Source organism: Petromyzon marinus, chromosome 33 (genome assembly GCF_048934315.1).
Source record: "Petromyzon marinus isolate PM22_M1 ecotype Great Lakes invasive population chromosome 33, UKy_Petmar_22M1.pri1.0, whole genome shotgun sequence".
Lineage (NCBI taxonomy): Eukaryota > Metazoa > Chordata > Hyperoartia > Petromyzontiformes > Petromyzontidae > Petromyzon > Petromyzon marinus.
This window is the reverse complement of record NC_133699.1, coordinates 6,731,216-6,756,231: the sequence shown is the minus strand read 5'-3', so window position 1 is coordinate 6,756,231 and position 25,016 is coordinate 6,731,216. Positions and strand designations below refer to the sequence as shown.

At 45.5% G+C, this 25,016-nt stretch overlaps 1 protein-coding gene across 1 annotated transcript in view; it reads right to left on the bottom strand.

The window, feature by feature from the left end:
- Positions 1-19,755, bottom strand: part of LOC142929672 (exosome complex exonuclease RRP44-like) — a 36,426-nt gene extending 16,671 nt beyond the window's left edge. Inside the window, exons 1-15 of the mRNA XM_076071377.1 lie at positions 19,749-19,755; positions 16,998-17,068; positions 16,183-16,347; positions 14,705-14,863; positions 12,990-13,100; positions 12,501-12,638; positions 11,206-11,352; positions 9,966-10,082; positions 8,206-8,307; positions 7,516-7,580; positions 7,061-7,145; positions 6,187-6,314; positions 5,055-5,141; positions 4,492-4,648; positions 2,636-2,853 (exon numbers count right to left, since the gene is read on the bottom strand). Coding sequence (XP_075927492.1) covers positions 2,636-2,853; positions 4,492-4,648; positions 5,055-5,141; positions 6,187-6,314; positions 7,061-7,145; positions 7,516-7,580; positions 8,206-8,307; positions 9,966-10,082; positions 11,206-11,352; positions 12,501-12,638; positions 12,990-13,100; positions 14,705-14,863; positions 16,183-16,347; positions 16,998-17,068; positions 19,749-19,755 — 1,757 coding nt within the window. The remainder of the gene's footprint in view (positions 1-2,635; positions 2,854-4,491; positions 4,649-5,054; positions 5,142-6,186; positions 6,315-7,060; positions 7,146-7,515; positions 7,581-8,205; positions 8,308-9,965; positions 10,083-11,205; positions 11,353-12,500; positions 12,639-12,989; positions 13,101-14,704; positions 14,864-16,182; positions 16,348-16,997; positions 17,069-19,748) is intronic.
- Between the last annotated feature and the right edge of the window lie 5,261 nt (positions 19,756-25,016).

Genomic DNA, 25,016 nt, shown 5'->3' with positions numbered 1-25,016 from the left:
CTGCAATGACCAAACCAACCGAGGGATCGTGATGTGCGGGCCAGCCAAGGAATTTTAAAGCCTTATTTGGCCATCATTAAGGAGTAGATGCAACCCCCCTTAGGTTATATGGAGTGTACAATTGCAGTTAAGAACATACCTAAAATATGGCTGCAAATGTTGACCCTTTTGAGCTTCTGGTCCAAATTAGGCTGTGTGCATTATCCACGCAGAGTGACAATGTAATGCGGCATACAAGGCATGCTGGAAAGGACCGGATCCACTGATCACAAATGTGCTTTTTGCCATCTAGAGATCACTTTTTGCATCAACTACTATTTCCCTTATTTGTTTTTATTCTACAAGTACTTTTCTGCCCTTCGAGTTTCTCATTGTTTACAGAAAGCATTAGATTTTCTCTATAATTCTTCCGGATCTGAGGGATTTTACTGTATTTTTAATGTGATGTCCTCTCCGTGACAATACGGGCTCCGTCATGGCAGTTATTTCCAAAGCAAATTTAATTGTGACCGTTTTATATTTGAAACGCATTTACATCATTTAATTCAGTTTCAGTTTATTTTGGTATAGCCCTGTGAGCCATCCGGCTCTAATGTATCCACCGGTGTAACTTCCTCTGTAATAGTCCACACTGCCAAATGGCAAAAAAAACGGAGCTTCGTATCTCACTGCATTCTTCCACCTTAAACCAAGTGTCTGTGTGTCTGATAGAAACCTAATCGTAGAGAGATGGTCAGGGGGCTTGGGTCCCAGTGCATTAAGCCAGTCCTGGGTTTAAATGCAGAATTCAGCCGTTCGGGAAATGCCAATGCCTCCCGGTTAAGTGAACACATGCCCTACCTCCTCGTCGAAGGTAACGTTGAGCTTGAGATCTTTGGAGTCAAAGAAAACCGTCCCCTCCAAGCCGTACTTGGGAATGAGCACCACCACGGCGTTCTTGCGCACAAACAGCACGAAGCCCTCTTCGCTCACCACTCCCTTGCTCTTGAAGAACAACTGAGACCACAACAACAACAGCCGTTAATCACCGCTACGTGGCCAAGAGCAGACACACGCGCATCACTTACCAAGCCCATAATTACTTAACAAAATTTAAGGTAATTTTCCGCATCCCCCCGCTAATTTATTCCAGTTGTGCTATTGGCATCATGTCATGGGGATTATTTTGAGTTCAATCGTGAAGGTACAATGTCAATTGTATTGACTATAATCCTCCATCACCTGACAGAGCCAATCAAATAAAGTTGTCACATCATGGGCAAATGTGCCAAGTGACGAGGTTTTTCAGCAAACACAGAAGAATGCTGAAAAGCAATGTCAAGTGTAGCCAACCAGTACAGCCACGGCACCACCACACGTAAGCGTGTGAATAGAAAACAATTGATTCTTACTACACGCACAATACGATGCCTGCTTTCGTGACCTTAAAAATGGTTTTCAAGAGACGAATGGACTCATTATCAGGTGCCTAAGCACACGCCGTGCAAGCTCCACGTGGCCCACACTTCCGCCTCCCACCTGCGTGTGGAAAGCTACAGACGAGCGTTGGGCGTACTGCGCCATCTTGTGGCGGTAGTTGAGGTTGTTGCAGAGCTGCTGCTGCTTCTGCTTGTCGGTGAGCGCCGGGTACGTGGGTCGGCGCCCACGCACACGGCCAGCAGCCGGTGCACAATCACATCCGAGTATCTGTAACGGTACAGGGAGACAACAACAACAATATTCACATTTGTTGTAGCCTCTATTTAATATGAAGATTAAATTTACAGTAGATACAGGCTGCGGTATGGCCACGAGATGCCAACGGAGCAGCGGTATTAATCCACCAAGCACCGCGATTCATTCTGTTGGATCTCAGCGGGTTTCACGATCCACCAGAAAGCTACGCAAACAATGACTCAGATGGATTTAACCCTGAAAGAATACTGTACTCTGGCCATACCACGTTCTAGCACCATCTGCTGGTGGAAATTATCTTTGTTAATGTATGAATTTAATTCTTTGTTGAGGACTTTTTATTTGTCATCAGATGTAACGCAAATTGCTGCCTGCTCATATCTGTGTTCTTATTTAAGATCCACAACAAAATCGTTAGCGATCCATGGCAGAATTGCAATTCACTTTTGGCCGCCGCTGCAACACGGCAATGGATTCTTGATTCTGCACGTGGAACACTGTCACCCTCCTTGTAGGCGTCGGTGTTCTCCGAATCCTCTAGTTTTTCTCCAACACAAGCCAAACAACCATTTAAGGAATTGGCCAAACTTCCCGTTTAAAGGACCTTTTAGAAAAATAAGTCAAAATCTGAATCTTTATCCTGGAGAAATCCGATTCGCGATAAAAGCTCTTTTTGACAGATGTCCAGTAGGTAGATGATAGGAGTGCTAAGAATAGGAAAGGTAAACAAATCACTAAAAGTAAATAATAGAAAAAAGATATACAAGTACGTAGCCAATCGTGCTAATCGGAGGTGTGCCATAATGACAAATTAACATTGCATAAGTACATCAATTAATTAATAAATTCCTAAACTTGGGAAAGGCAACACAGTCCCAGACCACACCAAGACAACAACATAGTCCCCTCAATAATCGCGAAGGTCGATTTCACGCGTGTGCCTGACGCCAGAGCACGTCACCGTCGAATGGGCGACGTGAAGTGGGTGTAGATGGCGGTGGCGAGCCCGTAGTGGTGGGTGTCGGGCTCCATGCCGGAGCAGAAGTAGATGGCCTGCATCATGCAGCGCGTGGCCAGGATGCGCAGCAGAGTGTTGAGGTATGGTGGCGCTCCCGGCACCGCCGCCCGGTCCAGGGACTCGGCCAACGCCTTAGCCGAGTCCACCTGGATCTCGATGTTCTGCGCAAAAAAATCGGGCACACCGGCGTTTGTGAGGTGACTATCCCGCACGTGGCTTGTAGTTCAGTGCTGGGGAAGCAGCAAGGGTTGTGGTGTATTGGAAAGAAAACGTTATTCAGCGCACTTCCTGTGGGTATTCAGGTTTCCATAACCTGGCTTGCCAGGAGAAGGCAGTACAGCAAGTGGATTAATCTACATCTGGCACAGTGCCTGGCTGCCTTCCAGCGTTGTCTGTGGTTCGTCACACCTTTTGAGTTGTTCTGCCTCTAAGGGCGAGTGGAACCTATACGGCTACATCTCAAGATAAAGGTAAAAGGTGCAGCCCTGCAATTGCTCGCTCAGGCCAATACTGACATCGTTTCAAGGCACCTCTGCTTCACAGTAGGGGGTAGCACATTCCCACCCATTTTGAGCACAATGTTCATCACAATAAGTCGACCTGATATTTCAACATTTCAGTGCTGGAATTTATCTAAAATTAAATACAGTACTACATTTATCGTGATGGTTTTTTGTTGCTTATTTCTGTGGAGTAGCTGGGCAACGAGCCGAGTCCTTCAACTCCCTACACTTGATAACACAGTGTGTTCAATGCGGCTGCTGGATTTTGAAGCCAGGGTCCCAGCTGTAATCTCTGGGTCATAGGGTGACCCAGGTGACCCTTGCAAATGAGACTATTATGGTCTCTTGAGTTCTCACCCGGTTAAACCAAAAGACCTCAAACAAAAATTTGAGCCACCCGGCGACCTCTGAATTCCTTGCGAGGAGGATGATATTGAAGGAAGGTTAACAGCAATCTAGAGACGATAGAACCCCTCTTAAAGACGGTAATTGGTTCCACGAACACGAGCATCGAAAGTTTCCCTTGTTCACCCAAAACACGTACTTTATAATATTTAAACAATGGATATGAATACATAAAGATACTAACATTATAAACACATCATATTAAAATAAACACTGTTAATAAATGCATGAATTCATTTTGATTTAAAGCTTTCATGACTGCAGGAATTCATATTATTGGTTCTTTCAGTAAATTCACGTAGAAGGGAAACAATAAAATAATAAAAATATAAAACAATAAAATTCTCACGACGTTTCGACTGCAACACAAGCAATCATCATCACGTGTGAAAACCACAACAAGAAAATTTGAAAAAAGTGGCGGTTATTTTAACGTTAGCACCACGGAGAGAGATTTGATAAACCATTTCGGGTCTTAATTGATTGATCACGCTCAAGGTGGCTTTCAGACCGCATCCATTATTTTTCGTCTCCCCCCTCCTCTTTTCCGAACATAGATGGACTCGTCCATCTGAACAAACTGTCAAATCTCTCTCCGTGGTGCTAACATTAAAAATAACTGCCACTTTTTTCAAATTTTCTTGTTGTGGTTTTCACACCTGATGATGATTGCTTGTGTTGCAGTCGAAACGTCGTGAGAATTTAATTTTTTATATTCTTGTTATTTTATTGTTTCCCTTCTACGTGGCATTAATTCATATTTACTGTACCTACAACAGCCCGTCGTTAACAGGGAAATGGTCGGTTAAGCCTACACATTGAGCTCTATGGAGGTCCGTTGTTAAGCGATTAGTTAACAAGGGTGGTCGTTAAAAGGGGTTCTAACTCTACCTTTGATTTCGCCGCCTTCACCAAGATGTCGTAGTTGGAAGGCGGAGGCGCCGGGTGGCGTCGAAGCAGCGCACACTCGGGGAATTCGTCTACGATGCGCTCTGCCACGGAGATGTTGGCGAGCAACATGAACTCCTCCACCATCGAGTTGGTCTCCCTGTGTACACGCACCAGTTTCCGCCACCACAACACATCAATCACAAGGGTCAAGAATCTTTATCTTAGATTATTTTGCTGATAATAAATTTCCCACGTGATAAGCCACTTTGTTCAGCTATCATTTGTGGTCAGGTAAGATGTTTTAAAAAGATAAAAATAGTTTAGTTTTATTTGTATATTTGTTTAAGTTATTTGTTTACCTTTCCAATACTTTGCAATCCTAACGTGTGCTTATATTGTTTGTTGTTGTAACGTTGTGACCTGCCCCAACTGGACATCTGTGAAAAAAGAGCTTTATAGCTCATCGGATTCTTCCAGTAGAAATATATATTTTGATTCTGATAGAGAGGTCTGCACAACAGTCGGATTGCAGTCATGGGAGGTGTCTTCTTGACGAGACTCACTTGAGTTCCTTGGTCTGCAGGTCGATCGGGTCATGGGTTTCGCTGTCCATGTGGAATCGGACCTCAGGGGATGCCAGAGTCAATGCCCTACGGGTGGAGAAGGGACATGAGCGATTATCATGTCCAGCCAAAACAACACAGAATCTTAATATAAGACACTTCACAAACTCAGATATTTGAGTTGAACATGCAGAGCTCGTTAAGTCAATCCACTGCTGGATGAGGGCCACCCCCATGTCATGCGAGTCGTGGGGTGGTTTTACCGTACTAAACCGTGGTGGTCAGTACGCGCTGGCAAAGGTGGGGGAGCACAGACATGGGAGCATTAAGTAGAGTAAAACAATTTATGTCACTGCATTGTCCTCTATTGCCCACAATGTAGCCCCGCAGCAGCCTGTAACACTCCAATCTAGAAGGATGTTATTAACCAGGTAAAACCTTAACTTCTTTATTGTTGCCTTCATTTCCGCATCTCCAGCTTCTTCAGCCTCCCACTCCCAGCCCCGCTCACTTCTCCCCCCCCCCCCGGCATTTTGCCGTGCTCGCCCCTTTAATCCCTCTAGCAGCACCCCACTTCCCCTATCCCACACCCCCCTCTCTATCTCTCCCCCCTTGCTCCCCCCCACTCTCTTACCTATATAGCCTGTTACAACAGCCCTTTTTTGCCCACTTCAGCAATTGTTTCTGGCTGTGGTTGTCCCACCTGAAGAAGGACGCTTGTGTTGCGCCCGAAATGTCGTGATTTAATTTAGTTGTTATTTTATTTTATAGTTTTACCTACGTGACTTTACTGAAAAAAAAACACTTGTTTGTGCATGGTATTCACCCAAGCCTCATGCATCATGGGGTCAAAAAAACCTACAGGTGCAGCTTTGCAATTGCTTGCTCAAGCCACTGCTGGAAGGGGGCTCCCATAAGAGGGGGCCCCTCTAGAGATACACCCTTTTACAGTCCCTCTCAATGTATTTTAGCCTACTCTTCCACGCTGGCCGGATGTCTTAGACGACACGGGAGTAACCACACTTTACCGCGCCACAGGCGACCTGCCGATCGACTAAATGTGGTGCACCCATTAATACTGCTCAGCGCTCCAGAGGCGGTGGAGGGGATGAGGATCTTGACAATGAGTTACCCGTTTTGAATGCGCCTCTGCTTGAGGATCTTGGCCAGGGAGTTGAGGCCACGCAAGCTGCTGGTGACCGGGTCCTTCCGCCCGGCGTCGTCCATCATTAGCTGAGCCTCTGTGTACGTCAGAGACGCCTGCGGGGATACGATGAACACACCACGGGTGAACCATGGGGTCCTCGCAATTACACAATGCCCACGCCTGATCCAAGCCCAAGCCAGAACTCAACAGATGTCTACGTGGCGCCCGATGACCACTGAGGGTTACGCTCACCCAAAGACAGTAAAATTTATATTTTTTGAATTCTCAAAGCTGGAATTTAACCAAATTTAGTGCAATGTAATTTGGTGGTCTTTTGTGCAGTGAGTTTAACACGTAGGCTTTCGTGACCAATATCATCCATAATACAGGTTTTTTGGGTTAGATTGTGTAAATACATAAATGTGTCGTTAAACCCGCCACCACCCGACACAGCCGACTAGTAAGGGTTGTCACATAAACAGAACGTGGCCAATTCGTCACTGGTACAACACACCGGTGTGCTGTACTCGTGACGAATTGGCATGTTCTGTGTTTTGTGCAGTGATTGTTGACTGGACAGAGACCATCAACTCACTACTTTCATGTCCTACCTCGCACCTCCGATTAGCACAGTTGGCTAGGTACGGTGCAAAAGAAGTTCAACATACATACTACCACTTGTGAACCCGGTTCATCTCGCTCCACTTGTGAACCCAGAGGTGCAAGCTCAACGCTCTGACCTCTCAGCCATCCGGAAACCCCAACTGCACTAACATAGCAAGGCACTGATACAATAAACGTGAAAGCAAACGAGAGTTTTACAAAAACTGAACGTCTGTGGGGGGGGGGAGGGAATCACCTTGGAATTGATGATGCTCTTGGTAAAACGTGTGCTCACGATCTCAGCCTTTGGAGTCATCTCCCATATGCACGAGAACGCCAGCCTGCACGCGCACAGCACATGCATCGTGGCCATTCACCGTCGAGTGGCGGAGTCGTCGACATTGGAGTGGTGCAGGGTGTTCACTCAGGAAAGCCTCGCAAAGTCTCGAGACTCTTTTTCAGGAGGGTCTTGCCAAGTTTTTGGTAGTCGAGTCATTCTTTCAGCAGCGGGATGTTTGGCCAAATACCGGTTTGGGTTGTTACAAATTACTCAACTGGAATATATACGTAGCAACCATTGTTCGACTGCAAAAGCTTTGCAGTACCACGCATCATGGGATTACATGTGCACCTGGCAACAACGCACGTTAGCTGCTGAGTATGGGTTGCAATGTGCGCACTCGCGAGTTCACAGTTGTTGGTGCATCTCACCGGTCGACGTTGGATCTCAAGGAACACAGGTTTGAGCTCAATAACTCTGGCACCATATCAATCCTCTGCAGGTGCACAAACACATAAACGCAACCACTTCTCTATCAATAAACACAATCTGGCAAATACATATGCACCAACTCAACGAGTGTTTTGCAAGCAAACCCACACATGATTAAATCACCTGCATGTAACTGTTCAGCAAGGGGATGTTTTCGCGAATGCCAGTTAAGATTGTATGGGTTTTATTTAGAGGAAATCTGATTAATCCAGAGGAAACCCATTCACTAACAGGGGGGAGAACAAACAAAACAGCAAGCAAAAAGGCACAAGAGTTGAGTAATCAAACCCAGCGTCTCCTTGCTGCAAGGCACGAGTGTTACACTGCGCCGATAGCCTGTCGCTCATGATGTGACGGTACATCATATGATAAGAAATCCACAAAATCACCTCGTTTAAAACATCATGAGAGATATTTAGCATTGTTGTTATTCATACGGGAAGTACTGAAAAGCACACAAAAAAATGTGGTGAAAATGTCAACTACAATTACAGTTGTGGGGAAACTGGTACCGCGATGATCATTACATCATAATATTTTACATCATGTCGTAAAGTTAAGAATGAAAGGATGAAATCGGCGGGTTGTAAAACACTTGATATTGTGGCAAGAAGAAATCCACATCTCACCTTCTCACACAGGTAAACTGTGGTACCACGCAGAGATGCCTCCTCATCCAAGGCATTCCCCGGCCGGATAAAGTAGCTCACATCGGCGATGTGTACCCCAACCTAGAACACACATTAATACACCGTCACCACCCTCACATGCATGGATGTGTAATGACAGGGTGATACCTGCCGGCCTGTAAGGGTAATTAAGGTTATAGCTGCATTACATAATACCTTATTATGAAGGGGCGTATCTGGGGTAAAGGTCAACGGCGGAGTCAGTCGAGAAGCTCCGGGAACCATCCCGAAGGGCCTAGAAGGTTCTAGAATGGGGGCGTGGCCAGAGGTGGAGCTTGGCCACTCCAGGCAGATATAAAGAGCACCGAATCAGAACTTCGGGGCTGTTAGCGTGGGGTCTGGGTCCTGGTTGCGTCGCTACCGTCGTCATCTCTTCGTCTTCGACCACGTGGCTGGTTCTTCTGCAAGAGCAGCTCTGTCTCCGCCGCTACGCTCGTCAACCAACCAGCGTAGCTACGCAGGACGGAGATGGGCTGCGTGTTTGTACAGCCTAGGTGTAGCCGCGTTACGAAGTGTATCGCCCTGTGTGCTTTTAATAAATAAGACGCCTTCTACTAGACGTCTGTCGGAAGTTGCTCACTACACATGCATGCATAACCTCCACCATAGCCACTCCAACCAAAGCACAATAATGTGAAATGAAATGCACACCCATTACCACCTGGTGCATTCATTGTGAACCAGGCATTCGGCCAGTGACGTGGACACTTAGGCCAGTGGGGTCTTAGCCATGGCTTGGCTCAGGCTTGGCTCTCGCGCAACATGCATTGAGATTATTTCTATTATTTTGGCTGCTATAAATGTCCAAATGATGGGCCACTTTGTTCAGCTATTCATTTGTGGCCAGGTCACTAATCAAAAATAAATCAATACCTCAGTGGGCTTTGCCTGGTAGGATGGGGATGGTTTCGTTGTATTTGTTTGTGTTTGGGTTATTTGTTTGTCTTTCTTGTACTTTGCACTACTATTATGTTTTTGTACTGTTTGCTGTTGTAACGTTCTTACCCGCCTCTACTGGACATGTGAAAAATAGCTTTATAGCTCATCGGATTCCTCCAGTATAAATATTCTGATTCTAATTCTCAATAAGCCACATCAAAGCAATTCTTAAAACCCGAGCTGCCTCTAAGCATGGTTCCAGCCCTGAGCCTCTGTGTCCCTTGTGCCTCCTCGTATATCCCTGCATGCTCCCAGCCACGCTCAGAATTTCTGTGAGCTGAGCGTGAGCCAAGGCACAGCTGAGCCACTCATGCTTCTTTGGAGGCAACGGAGCAGATCAAGCCAGAACCGAGCCATGTTGAAGTCAGTCCTGAGCCGAGCAGAGACCAAGAATACGGGCACTAAGGCAACAATGTTTGGAAACTTAAAAACAGGAATATTGTCCACCCCTTTGTCAATCCACTGCAGGATGAGGGCTTCTCCATGCCATAATGGGTCGCGATTGTCATTTGACCTTGCTTTATTACGATGGTCAATGCAGGTGGTGAAGGGGAGAACTTGGGCAGTTTTTTTAGATATCACTCTGTACCGGTGTTAGCCATGACTGGAACTAAACCAGCTTGACAGGATGAATGTGCAGTGCACTTATCATTGTGTCATTAAACTCCCCTTGTCACCTCCGCTAGCATTGACAAAACCATGAAAGGAATAGGCACGAATTACCCCGACCGTGACCACGATTACCACCACCAAATGAATACCTCGGCGTTCCCATTGTCGAGCGGTTTGCAGTGTTGGGCATCGTCGATGTCTGTGCAGCCTGGAGGATCCACACTGCAGATGGACAACACACGGAGGTCCTCCCTGCCAGCCTGGTCCTTGTACGGGACACACACAGCACCAGGTTCAACAAAACGCTGCCTTACAACAAACAAAACACAGGGTGAGCCATACATGGGTAAACCAACTTCATTCTAATGGCGTTCTAGCTTCTCAATAGGCGACTGAATATTTTGAAAGTACAGTCCATTCTCCTATAACTCCGCGTGTTTTCATATCGTGAATTAGATATAATGCGATGAATGCATTAGGGAACACATTTTTTTCATAACATGGATGCGAATTGGATAAAAGGCGATCGAGTGAACAGAACTGCGTTGTGCGAGGCAGAATAAGCGGTTGTACGGTTGCCTCGGTGTAGCATCACACAAGGCGGGATGCTTCTGGATGCTTCTAGATGCTACTCACGTACCCAAGTCTTTGTTAAGCCTGCGTACGCATCTCACGTGTTATCGCGGACTGTGCTTTACCCTATATTATTTATTATGCGATTTTTCGACAATTCGGTGTTCTTCAGGAACGCAAGTACAGCGTTATAGGAAAAAAGTTTGTAGTCCCCTTGCTCCATTCATTTCTGTACTGGACCATCTCCACGGCTACTGCAGAGTCCTCCACATCCTGGCTCACCACTTTGATTCGCATCTCTCGAGGCCTGCCTCTCGGGTCTCCGCCCTGGTGCTTCCATAAGTCCGTCGCCTTCCTTCCTCCGATGTGAATTTCCTCTCTTCTTACGATGATGTGTCCGAGCCATCGACTTTCTTTCAGGTCGACGGCTTTTCTATATACGGTCTGCGGTAAAGGTGTAGAGCCCCGTGGCTTCTCGTTCATGCCAGTGCAGCGGAAGGACCTCGACTGGAGGGAGAGCTCCAGAGAGGCCCTCTAGAAGGTATTCTACGCAGGCCAAACATCTTGAAACTATTGAGGTTTGACAGCACGATGATGATGATGGGGGGTGTTTTCGCATTTGTCTATTGTCGGGGGCCACACGTCATGGGCCACACCAAAGGCCACCCAGAGGCTACGAGTGGCCCGTGGGCCTTGTAATAAAGAACATTGAAGTAAAGGATTCTCACATGCACGACCAAACACACCAACACACCGCAGGCGTAAGAATTGAACTCAATCGATGAATTGACATATCGTCACACGTCTCATGCGTACCTCTGCTGTGATGCTGAACGTGGGAGGGGACAGGCATGCAAGTACGGCCTGGCTGAAGGGCTGGTGTGGCACGTCGTGCTCCAGCAGCAGCACCTCTGTCTCCGTCTCCTTATCCCCACATTCGCCCAGAGAGCGCGCAAAATGGCCCTGCACAAGCACACCGACGATTAGCACGGTTGTCTACGTATGGTACGGAAGAAGTTCAACATGCATATGCACATACGTGGCCAATCGTCACCGGTATCCCTTTTCCAATGATACATTGGAACCCAGACGGCGCAGATCTCTCGAGGTGTCTGTGGTCACCCACTGGCTTTTTGCCGTGTCGAACCGGAACCAAACCGTGATATGCTGGCCCCACAAGGCATCCAAATCTATCCGGGGGCCGAGCAGGGCCAGGGGCGGGGCTAGCGACACGTTAATTGGGTGACGGCAGTCGGTACACCACGGGGACGTGGCACCACAGCGTCATCTGCACGTGCCTAGACTTGTTCAAAGCATTGACCGTTCATGGCATGGATCCGCTTTTGCAATGAATAAACAACCTGCAGCCTACTAAACCGTGCCAGCCATGGTGCCGCTCGGTTGTGCAGTGGCAAATAGGTATGAAAAGCACAACCACAATGCCAACCTTGTACCTAACGTTCATGATGTAGAATATTAACCGGCATCTGTTTAAACAAAGATACAACCCAAATAATCCATCTTAACAATATATTTAGCTTTTCCCCAATTTTTTTTCTCATTGTGTTAATGGTATCACACAAGACAAGCAATCTATACCACCCTTCGTGGTCAAGGACGACCCACAGGAGCACACATAACAGAGCTACTTCTAAGATCCAATGAAGTGAAATGCGGTCCAAATTGTAGGGGGGCAGTGCTTTTCCAACCACTCTGCCAATCAAAGTAATGTTCATCACATGGCAGTCAAAAGCAGTAGTTTTCTCAGAGATGGAAATTAAACAATCGAAGTGCACGACCAAATTTAATATCGTTTTTGGTGCAGTTATTGGTGACTGGGCTGAGACTATCAACTTACAACACCTTAATAACCTAGGTTGAATCACAGGTGAGTTTGCCATGCTTTCAAACAAAAAAATCAGTGGTGCCAGCTCATCCACCCTGACTTCCAATTCACCATGTCACCGTTCGTGTTTTGGGTTCGACGGCTGTATTGCATACAGAGCCGCATGGCCGTGCGTCAAGAGACAGAAGGATGAGCCCGACGATGCCGACCACGGGACGGACGGATGAGGTGTCACGGCGTGCGGGGCGTCACGGTGCAGTCGTACGTTCGGGTAGCGGGAGTGTCGCAGCCAGCCATCGATGGCCACCACGATGCGGTGGGCCTGCAGGGACGCTGCTTGTCTTGTCTCCACCCGCACTCGTGGCATGCGGCGGTCCACGGGCGTGAACAGGTGGCGGGTGGCCTGCAACACGCCCAAAGAGCCCCCAGTAAGGCATTCAACAAACTGTTTGGGCAAGTGCCGTCAGCACACACCTATTCAAGCTGGTACGGCAAACGACGGGGTGGGTACGGCCAGCACCATGCCCGACCGCCTTTGTCTTCACAGCGCTGATGTTTACATGCCACATCAGAGACTCATTTATGGCCGAGTCGACCTAGGGAAGGGCCCAAGACAGGTTCAGACATTTGGCGCTGTTTATTGGTTATGAGCGATAAATATAATCCAACTCGGGTCCCAGGATTCGTAGCGCAGCGCGCTAACCGCTACATTACCGCTCCCCACACGTACACACACACATGCAGATCAGCCCACCTCCTTGATTGGGCTGGGCATGAGCATGCCGCACAGCGGCCTCGAGTTCCGCTTGATGATGCCGACCACTTTGCCAGTGGGCCGACGCATCTTCCCACTTTCGGCTTTCAGCTGGAGACCAAAACAAAGGACAAACATCGTGTTGCGTAATCTAAGCAAGAGCGACGACAGCAGCAGCAGCAGCTGGGATAGCACCGGGAGATGACAACGCAAACTCAAATGAGCACTCACCACAGTAGCGTCTCTCTCACACACTGAAATAATGAATTAACTATATTTTTTTTCCAACTCACTGCGTAACACAATACAATTTGGCTTGAAGGGGAAGGAGCAATCCAAAACAATAGCGCTTAACCTGCGGATGTGGTTTCATGCTGTGTCTCATCAATGTCAATAATGAGACTGACGCTTTGTTAAAATGACAAAAGATCACAGTGAGGCGTCCTCCGTAAATATTGATAAGTTAAAACAGTTCTGGCAATTGATAGAATCAACCGGAACACACCCATCAGATACCACACGTTAAAAAAAAAACCGCGTAGGCTTTTGCGACCAATATTATCTACAACAAAGGTTACCCTCCCATCTAATTCACAATGTAATGCTTAATCTCTCGATTCTTTATGATTTCACTGATTGACATTTTCTCTTACCTGCTTAGCACATCAGTCACCCTATATGTGTTTAATGTTTACGTAACGTTTTTATAAGTATAACTGTGCAATGATCAGTCTATAAATAATCTGCCCAAGCCAACTTGCACTACATGCGATTTAATATCTAACACTTGTTTATGTTTGTGAAAAATTGTCGACTTTTCATAAACCACGGGTGTTTTCGTGCCAATTTCAATTAACTTCATTGCTGTACTTTATTATGTTTTGCATTTTGTCACTGTGGTATGTATGCATGTAGAACTTATTTCGCACCGTACACAGCCAATCATGCTAATCGGAGGTGCGCGGAAAGGACAACAATCTAAATACAAAAAGCAGTTCTAAAGAAATTACTTTTCAATATAGAGGCCACCCTGTGACCCAGCTCAGACCGTGGAAGCGACGCCGTGTTGAGCCTGGATATGCATAACAGGTGGTATAGGCTCTGCGCCAAAATGGCTGGCAGCAGAGCGCAGTACAGCAAAATGAACTGTTGTCCTGTCCTTCTATGCTCCTGATCTATGCCCCCCCCTTCACCAACCCGCACCGAAGTATGGTCAAATAACCCCTACGTACATACAAAAAAATAACGAAATGATTAGCACTCCTGACTTGATTTTGAAGTAATGTAAGGTAAAGTCATTTAATAAACGCAAAATCAAGCTAACAGCATCTCTAATGTGGATTGTTGTCTGGTCACACGGTGTTCATTATGTTTAAGGTCTCTCTTGAAGTGGTTGAGTCTTTGTTGTTATTCTTTGTTTAAACTATATTAAAACTATTTAAAAACTATAAACTATTTTAACTTTACCAGGTAAGGACCCTGAGAGCTACATAGCTCTTTTTAAGTGACCTGGCCACAAATGATCGTTCAATGAAGTATCTTATCACATTTGAAATTGATAGCAGCCAAATACTCTAAGTGCATGTCAGATTGTAACTGTGGAGGGAAAAGCCGGAGGACCTGGAGAAAAATCCATGCGACCACGGGGAGAGAGACACGCACACTGCAGGTGTCTGGGTTTGATTTTGGTTCAGCAGTGTTGAAGCTCCACTCACCACATCCTCCTCATTCTCTTCTGCAACGTCCCCTGCGACGCCCTCATCGTGCAGGACCAGCGAGGAGGGGGCAACCCAGCGCTCCTCGGGGACCATCTCCACGCACACGATGTCGTCGTGCATCGCGCGGTTTAAATGCTGCAGCCCCTGGATCAACACCTGCACGGAGACAAAAAAGATCCCCCGTATAGCCTGAACAGACCGCTGGGCCAAGTGCTGTTAGAGAGCAGCATATACAGTAAAACCTTGGATTGCGAGTAACTTGGTCTGCGAGTGTTTTACAAGACGAGCAAAATTTTTAATGAATATGAATTTGATAAACGAGCGAGGGTCTTGCAATACGAGCAGCTTTGTACTGCCGAGCGTCACGTGATCACAACTGATATACGAGTGCTTTGATATACGAGTGCTTTGGATTACAAACACGTTTCCGGAACGAATTATGCTCGCAATCCAAGGTTTTACTGTACAAGAGTTTTAATACCACGAATAAACAATTTAAAATGTAGGACTATGAGCCCATCAATCTTCTGAAACCAATGTTTTTCAGTAACATATGTTCAAGCAGGGCGATTTCTGGACTGAGTTTTTTCTCCAACAAAGGGCCAATGTACCTAATTGTTATTTAACGTTACATTTTGGACGTGGAAATAGACCATTCATTTTGTTAACAAAGTAGTCACAACCATCATTAGACCTGCTTTGCCAGTACCAAAATATAATAGGGTTTTTCCCCTTTTTTCTGGCAACAAAACTGAAACCTTTTACAAGGAATCATGTGTGCATTAACCACAATACTTGTGGTCAAAATGCAAAGAAAAACACACTGATAATATTTGCAATATATGCGTATGCCTTTTGGCATCCTCTGGTCTCGCACCAATTGGGTCGAGGCTCAAAAGAAAGCCGTCCCTGGTGTGGACCAATCAGTCTCAAGGACAATGCATATATTATCATAGTGTGTTTAACATGTAGGCTTTCGCGACCAATATTATTCATAATGAAGGTTTTTGGGTTAGATCGCCTTATCATGGATTATCATAGTGTGTTTTTTGTTTGCATTTTGACCACAAGTATTGTGGTTAATGCACACATGATTCCTTGTAAAAGGTTTCAGTTTTGTTGCCAGAAAAAAAGGGAAAACCCCTATTATTAAAGTAGTCACAATAACGTATATACGGTGGTTGTGGTGGCGTAGCTATCGAGTGTGCAGGCAGTGCAACTGCACCAGGACCCACAGGCCGGGGCGGCAGGAGCCAGGCTACGACACCTACGTAGGGTGCAAAAGACGTTCAAAATACAAATATTTTAGCCCAGTAGCTCTTAACCTTTACTGCAGCCTTGCAGTAAAGGTTAAGAGCTACTGCTCATGCCAAGAACGCTATGCCACTGCTTCATTATAAATTTGTTTTTAAAACTCACACAGATACGATCGAACAGCATTGTTCCTTCCAGACGCAGGCTTGTGAAACGTGTACCTCTTTATCACTGTCACCGTCCCCTCGCACCCTCAGAGTCCCCTCCAGGTAATTCTCACGACTCGCAAGGAAGGTTCCCTGGACAAACCGGCCGGAGCGCACACCTTGCTGCAGCTGGGACAGCGGGAGATGTTCGGGGAAGATTACCCGGGACTCCACCACATCCTGCACACGTACACAGCACACGCACGGCACATGCACGCGTCAACAACAATTTTGCAACCGCCATCACGTAACGAGACGAAGGATCCAGTCTGATTTATCTCAGAGAAGTACGGCCATCTGTGTTAGAGAACGTTCCACAAAAGCGGATATCATAGAGCTACCTATAGAGTTTCACCCTTCCGTCTCTGCTTTTTGCTAAATATTCCACGTTATAAATCTAGGATTTATTTGATTGATTGACCATTGCTGGTGAGGATGAGACGTTCTAAAAGGGAGCTGTTTAACACGTATTCTTTCGCGACCAATATTATCCATAATAAAGGTTTTTTGGGTAAGAGCGCGTAAATGTGTGTAGTTAACCCGGTACAGCCAATTAGTAAGGTTTGCTACGTAAAACAAAACGTGTCAATTAGTTACTACTGCAGCACGCCAGTGTATTGGAGAGTAAACCCACAACACTTACAAATCGAGTATATCGTTTCCCTGGCGATTACAACCAGCGAAACGTCGTACTCAGCGCAAGGCAAGTGTCCCTTTCTTCAGTGAGGCAGCTGGATGCAACGCGGAAGTGAGGGGTCGGACAAGGGTACAGGCCCGCACCATAAATATGAGGAGGGGGGCAGAGCTGATGCACGCATACGGAGTCTCACCTGCTCCGAGGCCAGTGCCAGACGGTCAATCAACTCAGGGTTGTCCAGCAAGCTGCGCACGTATTCCTCCACTGGGGGTACACAGACACGCGCAGATAAACGCAGACATTATAATTGGCGACACGATTTACCGGACGATTTAGAGTGCCACCCAAAATGTAAATTTGTTACTTTTCAAGTCATGCCTGCTGGATTTATTAATTTTCCTGTTTAACTAAAGCACTGTTTAACAAGAGGCACTACAGACTTGATTCAAAGCTTTCGTGACTGCAGGAATTACTCTTTGTTTTTTTTTCGGTAAAGTCACGTATAAATAAGAAATAATAAAATAACATAATAGCATACGACGTTTCGGTTGCAACACAAGCAGCCATCATCAGGTACAGAAGAGCTAAATTTACGAGAGAGAGGAAACACATAAACCCAGATGTATATACATACACACAAGTAGGGGGGAACTAACACAGATACAACAGGGGACACAGAGAGAGAAGCATACCAAACAAACAGGGTTTAGCAAAATTTGGAAACCATATAAAGCAACACAGACGGTCGGTCAAAACACAATTAACGCATAGTCTGGTTGATTACGCTATTTCAAAGATTGCTAAATTGCAAGTTAAGTATGAAATTTAAAATACAGACCGCGCACACACACATAGACATCCAAGTAGAGTGAACCAGCACAGACACGCACACAGTGAAGTCGCCTTAAATAGGCAGAGAAGGTAAGGCTGAGAGACAATGGGACAATTTAGCATGAGGTATGCATGGAGCAAAGGGGGTGCAGCAGCACACACTCGGAAACACCAAGGTCCACACACAGGCAGAGACAGCACAGAGACACAAATCCAAGCCAAGACACAAAGGCAGATACACAAGCAGAGACAACACAAAGACACAAACCTCATACCTCCCCGTAGAGGTGGTTCAGACTTGATTCGAAGCTTTTGTGACTGCAGGAATTACTCTTTGTTTTTTCGGTAAAGTCACGTATAAATAAGAAATAATAAAATAACATAATAGCGTACGACGTTTCGGTTGCAACACAAGCAGCCATCATTAGGTACAGAAGAGCTAAATTTACGAGAGGAAACACATAACCCCAGATGTATATACAGACACACAAGTAGGGGGGAACTAACACAGATACAACAGGGGACACAGAGAGAGAAGCATACCAAACAAACAGGGTTTAGCGCCCGAAACGTCGTGATTTGTTTTATTTTATACCTATGTTACTTTACCGAAAGAACCAAAGAGTATGTTTAACTGTGTCTCTGTGACTGTGCGTGTTTAACTGTGTCTTTGTATTTGACTGTGTCTGTGGTGCACGTCTTTGTTGCCCTTAATATGGCTGTCTGGGTAGCGAGTGGTCGCTCAGTGGCTAGTTCACTGTGCTACGAACCCAACGGCCAGAGTTCGATTCCCGCTCACGGCCAACATCAGTGACAATTATCTGAACCGGTCTTGGGCCTCCCCAGGTGGACTCAGTCTCAAATGAGTACCTGGTGCGGTGTGTAAACATCTACACTGGGGAGACAAAGGCGGCCGGGCGTGTTGCTGGGCACCCACCCCGTCGTGTACCGTGGCCGACCTTCACAGAAGTTGCCCCAAGTTTGTTGAAGGCCACACAGGGAATTTTTTTCTTTTTTTTAGTGCATCCACCGCGACCTGGCTGCGAGGAAATTGCTGGTAACGCATGGACACATCGCAAAGATTTGCGACTTTGGGCTGGCACGGGACGTCCAGACTGACCCCAACTACATGGTGAAGGGCAATGTGAGTCCTTCACCTTACTTAGCATCATCAGCATCATTATCAGTATCGCCAATGTCATCACCATCATCGGGATAGAAGGCCCATCACTTTAATTGTACTCAATGTTTTTATTTTATTTTGCACAGCCTCTAAGAAAAAAAGAGTGGGGGTGCTGCCACACACGGTGGTTCAATGGCTCTCCCACCCTGGATTTGCAATCCAGAGGTCGGCAATTGGATTCAATCTCCCTGCTCTGCCGACAGTTCAAAATATGGGGCAATTTCACAAATCCCCTTCCTCCTCCCCCCCCATGTGGTACACGGGGTAACTGGCCCAGAATAACCTGTGGTGGTGACCACCAGGCTAACTACACTAATTACAACATGACTAGCTACGACAGAACGGGACCACAGCTCGGGTCCCAGTCCATGTGTTGGAGACTCGGTAGAACGTAGACAAAGGTTTCTTCAGGATGAACAACGCCGGTCCCTCTGGGGGACCCAGCTTATATTCTCTGTGGCGTGGCTGGCTCCGCCCTTGGCCACGACCACCTTCTAGAATCATCGAGCAGCAGGATCTGGACCCCGACCACGTGACCACCCCTAGCCCCCACTTGGGGCCCCTTTGTAGACTTAACCGGTCACGTGTCCTCTCGGGTCAACCAGAGTGCCATGGCATTTAGTAACCCGTTTCCTACGGTCGGCACTCCCACACCCTATCCTGTTGGGTTGGCACTGCACGCCAAGCGTGATGCCATCCAGCGGGATCAATCAGCGCTGACCGAGCCCCTCTAGGGCCGGTACTACACCCACACCAGAGTGGTATCCGCGATGTCAATACACCGCACGCCGTGCCTCTCTAGGCCCGGCACTACACAGTGCCATCCCGTGATGTCACTACACATTTAACCCTTCAGGGTAGTGGAGGGCTAGATGACGCTAATTTGGCCAGATGAATATGGCCTGACGCACAAAACGTATGACGAATCGCGATGCATCGGCCTGAACTGAATTTACTGAACGTATTGTTGTTGTGCTTGTGGCCATGCGGTCATGTCCATTAGGTGCCTCTGCCTGTAAAGTGGATGTCTTCAGAAAGCATGTTCCATGGGCTCTACAAGGTGCAGAGCGACGTGTGGTCATACGGTATGCTACTGTGAGAAATCTTATATTTTGCTGAGACAAACTTTCACTTGCCACAAACATTCGGGGCCCTGAGTACAGAAGATCCTCACAGCAGACAACGATTGTAGTCTTATCTTACACTATGATTTTTAATTGCGTAAAGTTCAGATTTAAAGCTTTCGTGACTGCAGGGATTCATCTTCTTGGTTCTTTCGGTAAAGTAACGTAGAATGGAAAAAAAAACGTAATAAAAAATAAAATTTTCACGACGTTTCGGCCACAACATAAGTAGCCTTCTTCAGGTGAAGGAACAGAACTGTCGGGACGACAGCACTTCAATGACTGCTGCTAAGATTCGCAGTGTCGTTTAAACTAGGTGGGAGAGGTAAAGTGCCTTGACAAAGGAGTTTACATATCAAACAGGATAATTTAGCATTTAAATAGCTGCGTTAAAGTGTTGGATCAGCAGGGTGTTAAAGTCAGAAATTAGCATGTAACTGGGAGATTAGCATGATGTTAATGTGAGGGATTAGCATGTGACTGGTCACGGAAATAGCTATGTTAAAGTCAAAGTTTCCATCTCAACAGAGGCATTTAGTATATGGACGCTAAAGGACTGCAACTACCCAACTATCATACAATAAACCGATGTGAAAAAAAACTAAGTAGAAACTTCATCAATATAATAAATGTACTCAATATATTCTTCAATAAATTGAGCTATAAACATAAAGTAACTGGGAATACACTACACTATCTAATGAATACCATATAGTAAACTACTAAAAACTAAAATACAAACTACATCAATGTTATATTCTTAGTTTTTTCGGTAAAGTCACGTTGAAGAGAAACAACAAAATAACAAAATATATATAAAACAATAAAAAATTCTCACGACGTTTCGACCATAACTCAAACGGTCATCATCAGGTGTGTCGGTTTGCATAAATTTATTTTGAAAACGGCATATTTATTTATATATATAAAAGTAACGTTTGCGTCACGCGCAACGATGGCAGTTTGCCAGGACTAGTCCATCTATTTTTTGAAAAGAGGAGGGGGGAGACGAAATTTGTTTTTATGTAAGCTGTCTGAAAGGCACTGTAAGCGTGAACAATCAATCAAGAACTGAAATGATTTATCAAATCTTTCCAATGATTGCTAAGATAGAATCCATCTTCTCGGTTGAAATTGTCTCTGTGTTTGTATATGTGGATAGCCTCATGAACGAATCTCTCATGGAAGCCAGATGGCTTACAAAGAACCTCCGTCTTGGAAAAGTCAATGGCATGTGAGCCTACTGAATTAGAACAATGATCTGCCACGGCCGAGGTGTTGGTCCTACCGTGTTTAAGGTCTGCTTTATGTTCACGAATGCGGTCCGAGATATGGCGTTTGGTTTCTCCAATGTAACTACTACCACAGAGGCAACTTAGTTTGTAGACACCAGGGTATTGTATGTCCGGAATCACATCTTTTACAGACGGAACCAGATCACGGATTTTATGTAATGTGTTGAAACGGACCTGGATCTTGTGTTTATTCAAGATTTTGGAGATCTTTTTTGTGATCCCAGCAATGTAGGGTAAAGTGATGGTTTTGAAAGGCTCCTCAAGAGGGTTCTTCTTCATGGTTTGAGTGATAGCTTTGCGGATTGTATAGTCGGAGTAACCATTAGCCCTAAGAGCTTGGTGTACGTGCTTGAGTTCACTGCTTATGTGTTCCTGGTCGGATATGCATTGGGCTCTATGATACAGAGTCTTGATGAGAGAATTCTTCTGTGATGGATGGTGGTGGGAATCCGGTTTCAGATAAGCATCCGTATGGGTAGCTTTCCTGTAGACAGAGTGGCTCATTGAACCATCAGGTCTCTTTTTAATTAGGACATCCAAAAAAGGTATCTTGCCATCTATTTCGACTTCCATGGTAAATCTGATGGCTGGGTGTATGGAATTGATGTGGTCAAAGAATTTGTCTAGAGCAGGCCGGCCATGTGGCCAGATGACAAAAGTGTCATCCACGTACCTCTTCCATAAGGTTGGGCGCAGAGTGGCAGTCTGGATGGCGTCAGTCTCAAATTTCTCCATGAAAATGTTAGCTATAACTGGAGAAAGGGGGGAGCCCATTGGGGTGCCCTCAGTTTGTTTGTAGAAAGTTCCATTCCAAGTGAAGTATGTATTGGTTAAACAGTGTCTCACCAGGGGGGGTACCTCAGTGTTTAGTCCTTGATGAACCAAGTCTTCAATGATTGCAATGGTGTCAGGTACAGGAACCTTGGTGAATAAGGAAACTACATCAAAACTGACAAGCAGGTCGTCTGGGGACAGGGAAATACCCTTGATTGTTGATACCAGGTGAGTAGAATTTTGTACCGCAGAGGTGGTCTTTCCAGTGAAAGGACGCAGGATTTCAGACAAAAAACGAGCTAGTTTGTAGGTGGGGGAGCTGATAGTAGAGACTATGGGACGAAGAGGTGTATCAACTTAATGTATTTTTGGTAAGCCGTATAATCTTGGTGGCCTGGCAGCAGAAGGTTTCAACGAAAACTGTTTAGATTGATCAATTAATGTGGTTGAATCAGAAATTATTTTGTTGGTTTGTGTGACGAGGCTGTTGGTGACTGCCTCTTCAGCTGCTACTATGTCGACCAAATGTAAGGAAAACCTGATTTCCAAATTTAACCTCCTCTTAAACAAAAGACCGGACCCACACACCAAAAAGTTAGACGTTAATAAAGTCGTAATTAATCGCAGTAACAGTTCTATTTCCGATGGTCTGAAATCCGTTTTAGCTAAAGGTCTAAACTTTGCAGTCACACCTAAACACATACCAGTTAATGATATAATTGCCCAAGTAGACGTTGCTCTCAGGGGCCTGGGTCACATCGCTGCAGACGTAGCAAGATCTGAAATCGCTGCAACCCTCAAAAACGCTAAGATGCCAGCTAGCAACCTCAGCAAAGATGAGCGTTTTGAATTATATAAATTAAAAAAGAGGAATGATATTGTAGTTCTCTCAGCTGACAAAGGCAATGCTACTGTTATCATGGATAAAATAGAATACAACAACAAAATTAAAGAATTACTCGACGATGGTAGTTATACAAAAATAAAAAGAGATCCCACCAACAGCCTCGTCACACAAACCAACAAAATAATTTCTGATTCAACCACATTAATTGATCAATCTAAACAGTTTTCGTTGAAACCTTCTGCTGCCAGGCCACCAAGATTATACGGCTTACCAAAAATACATAAAGTTGATACACCTCTTCGTCCCATAGTCTCTACTATCAGCTCCCCCACCTACAAACTAGCTCGTTTTTTGTCTGAAATCCTGCGTCCTTTCACTGGAAAGACCACCTCTGCGGTACAAAATTCTACTCACCTGGTATCAACAATCAAGGGTATTTCCCTGTCCCCAGACGACCTGCTTGTCAGTTTTGATGTAGTTTCCTTATTCACCAAGGTTCCTGTACCTGACACCATTGCAATCATTGAAGACTTGGTTCATCAAGGACTAAACACTGAGGTACCCCCCCTGGTGAGACACTGTTTAACCAATACATACTTCACTTGGAATGGAACTTTCTACAAACAAACTGAGGGCACCCCAATGGGCTCCCCCCTTTCTCCAGTTATAGCTAACATTTTCATGGAGAAATTTGAGACTGACGCCATCCAGACTGCCACTCTGCGCCCAACCTTATGGAAGAGGTACGTGGATGACACTTTTGTCATCTGGCCACATGGCCGGCCTGCTCTAGACAAATTCTTTGACCACATCAATTCCATACACCCAGCCATCAGATTTACCATGGAAGTCGAAATAGATGGCAAGATACCTTTTTTGGATGTCCTAATTAAAAAGAGACCTGATGGTTCAATGAGCCACTCTGTCTACAGGAAAGCTACCCATACGGATGCTTATCTGAAACCGGATTCCCACCACCATCCATCACAGAAGAATTCTCTCATCAAGACTCTGTATCATAGAGCCCAATGCATATCCGACCAGGAACACATAAGCAGTGAACTCAAGCACGTACACCAAGCTCTTAGGGCTAATGGTTACTCCGACTATACAATCCGCAAAGCTATCACTCAAACCATGAAGAAGAACCCTCTTGAGGAGCCTTTCAAAACCATCACTTTACCCTACATTGCTGGGATCACAAAAAAGATCTCCAAAATCTTGAATAAACACAAGATCCAGGTCCGTTTCAACACATTACATAAAATCCGTGATCTGGTTCCGTCTGTAAAAGATGTGATTCCGGACATACAATACCCTGGTGTCTACAAACTAAGTTGCCTCTGTGGTAGTAGTTACATTGGAGAAACCAAACGCCATATCTCGGACCGCATTCGTGAACATAAAGCAGACCTTAAACACGGTAGGACCAACACCTCGGCCGTGGCAGATCATTGTTCTAATTCAGTAGGCTCACATGCCATTGACTTTTCCAAGACGGAGGTTCTTTGTAAGCCATCTGGCTTCCATGAGAGATTCGTTCATGAGGCTATCCACATATACAAACACAGAGACAATTTCAACCGAGAAGATGGATTCTATCTTAGCAATCATTGGAAAGATTTGATAAATCATTTCAGTTCTTGATTGATTGTTCACGCTTACAGTGCCTTTCAGACAGCTTACATAAAAACAAATTTCGTCTCCCCCCTCCTCTTTTCAAAAAATAGATGGACTAGTCCTGGCAAACTGCCATCGTTGCGCGTGACGCAAACGTTACTTTTATATATATAAATAAATATGCCGTTTTCAAAATAAATTTATGCAAACCGACACACCTGATGATGACCGTTTGAGTTATGGTCGAAACGTCGTGAGAATTTTTTATTGTTTTATATATATTTTGTTATTTTGTTGTTTCTCTTCAACGTGACTTTACCGAAAAAACTAAGAATATGAATTACTGCAGTCACGAAAGCTTTAAATCAAAATTTACATCAATGTTATCAATAAACTCTATATACTCTCCATCAGCTGAGCTATTAACAATAAGTCGTTATACATTACAATGCCATATGGCGAAAAAAATGGGTGGCGGTTTTTTCCTTCTTTCCAACGTTAGCACCACGGAGAGCGACGAGCCTCGTTCAGACGGACG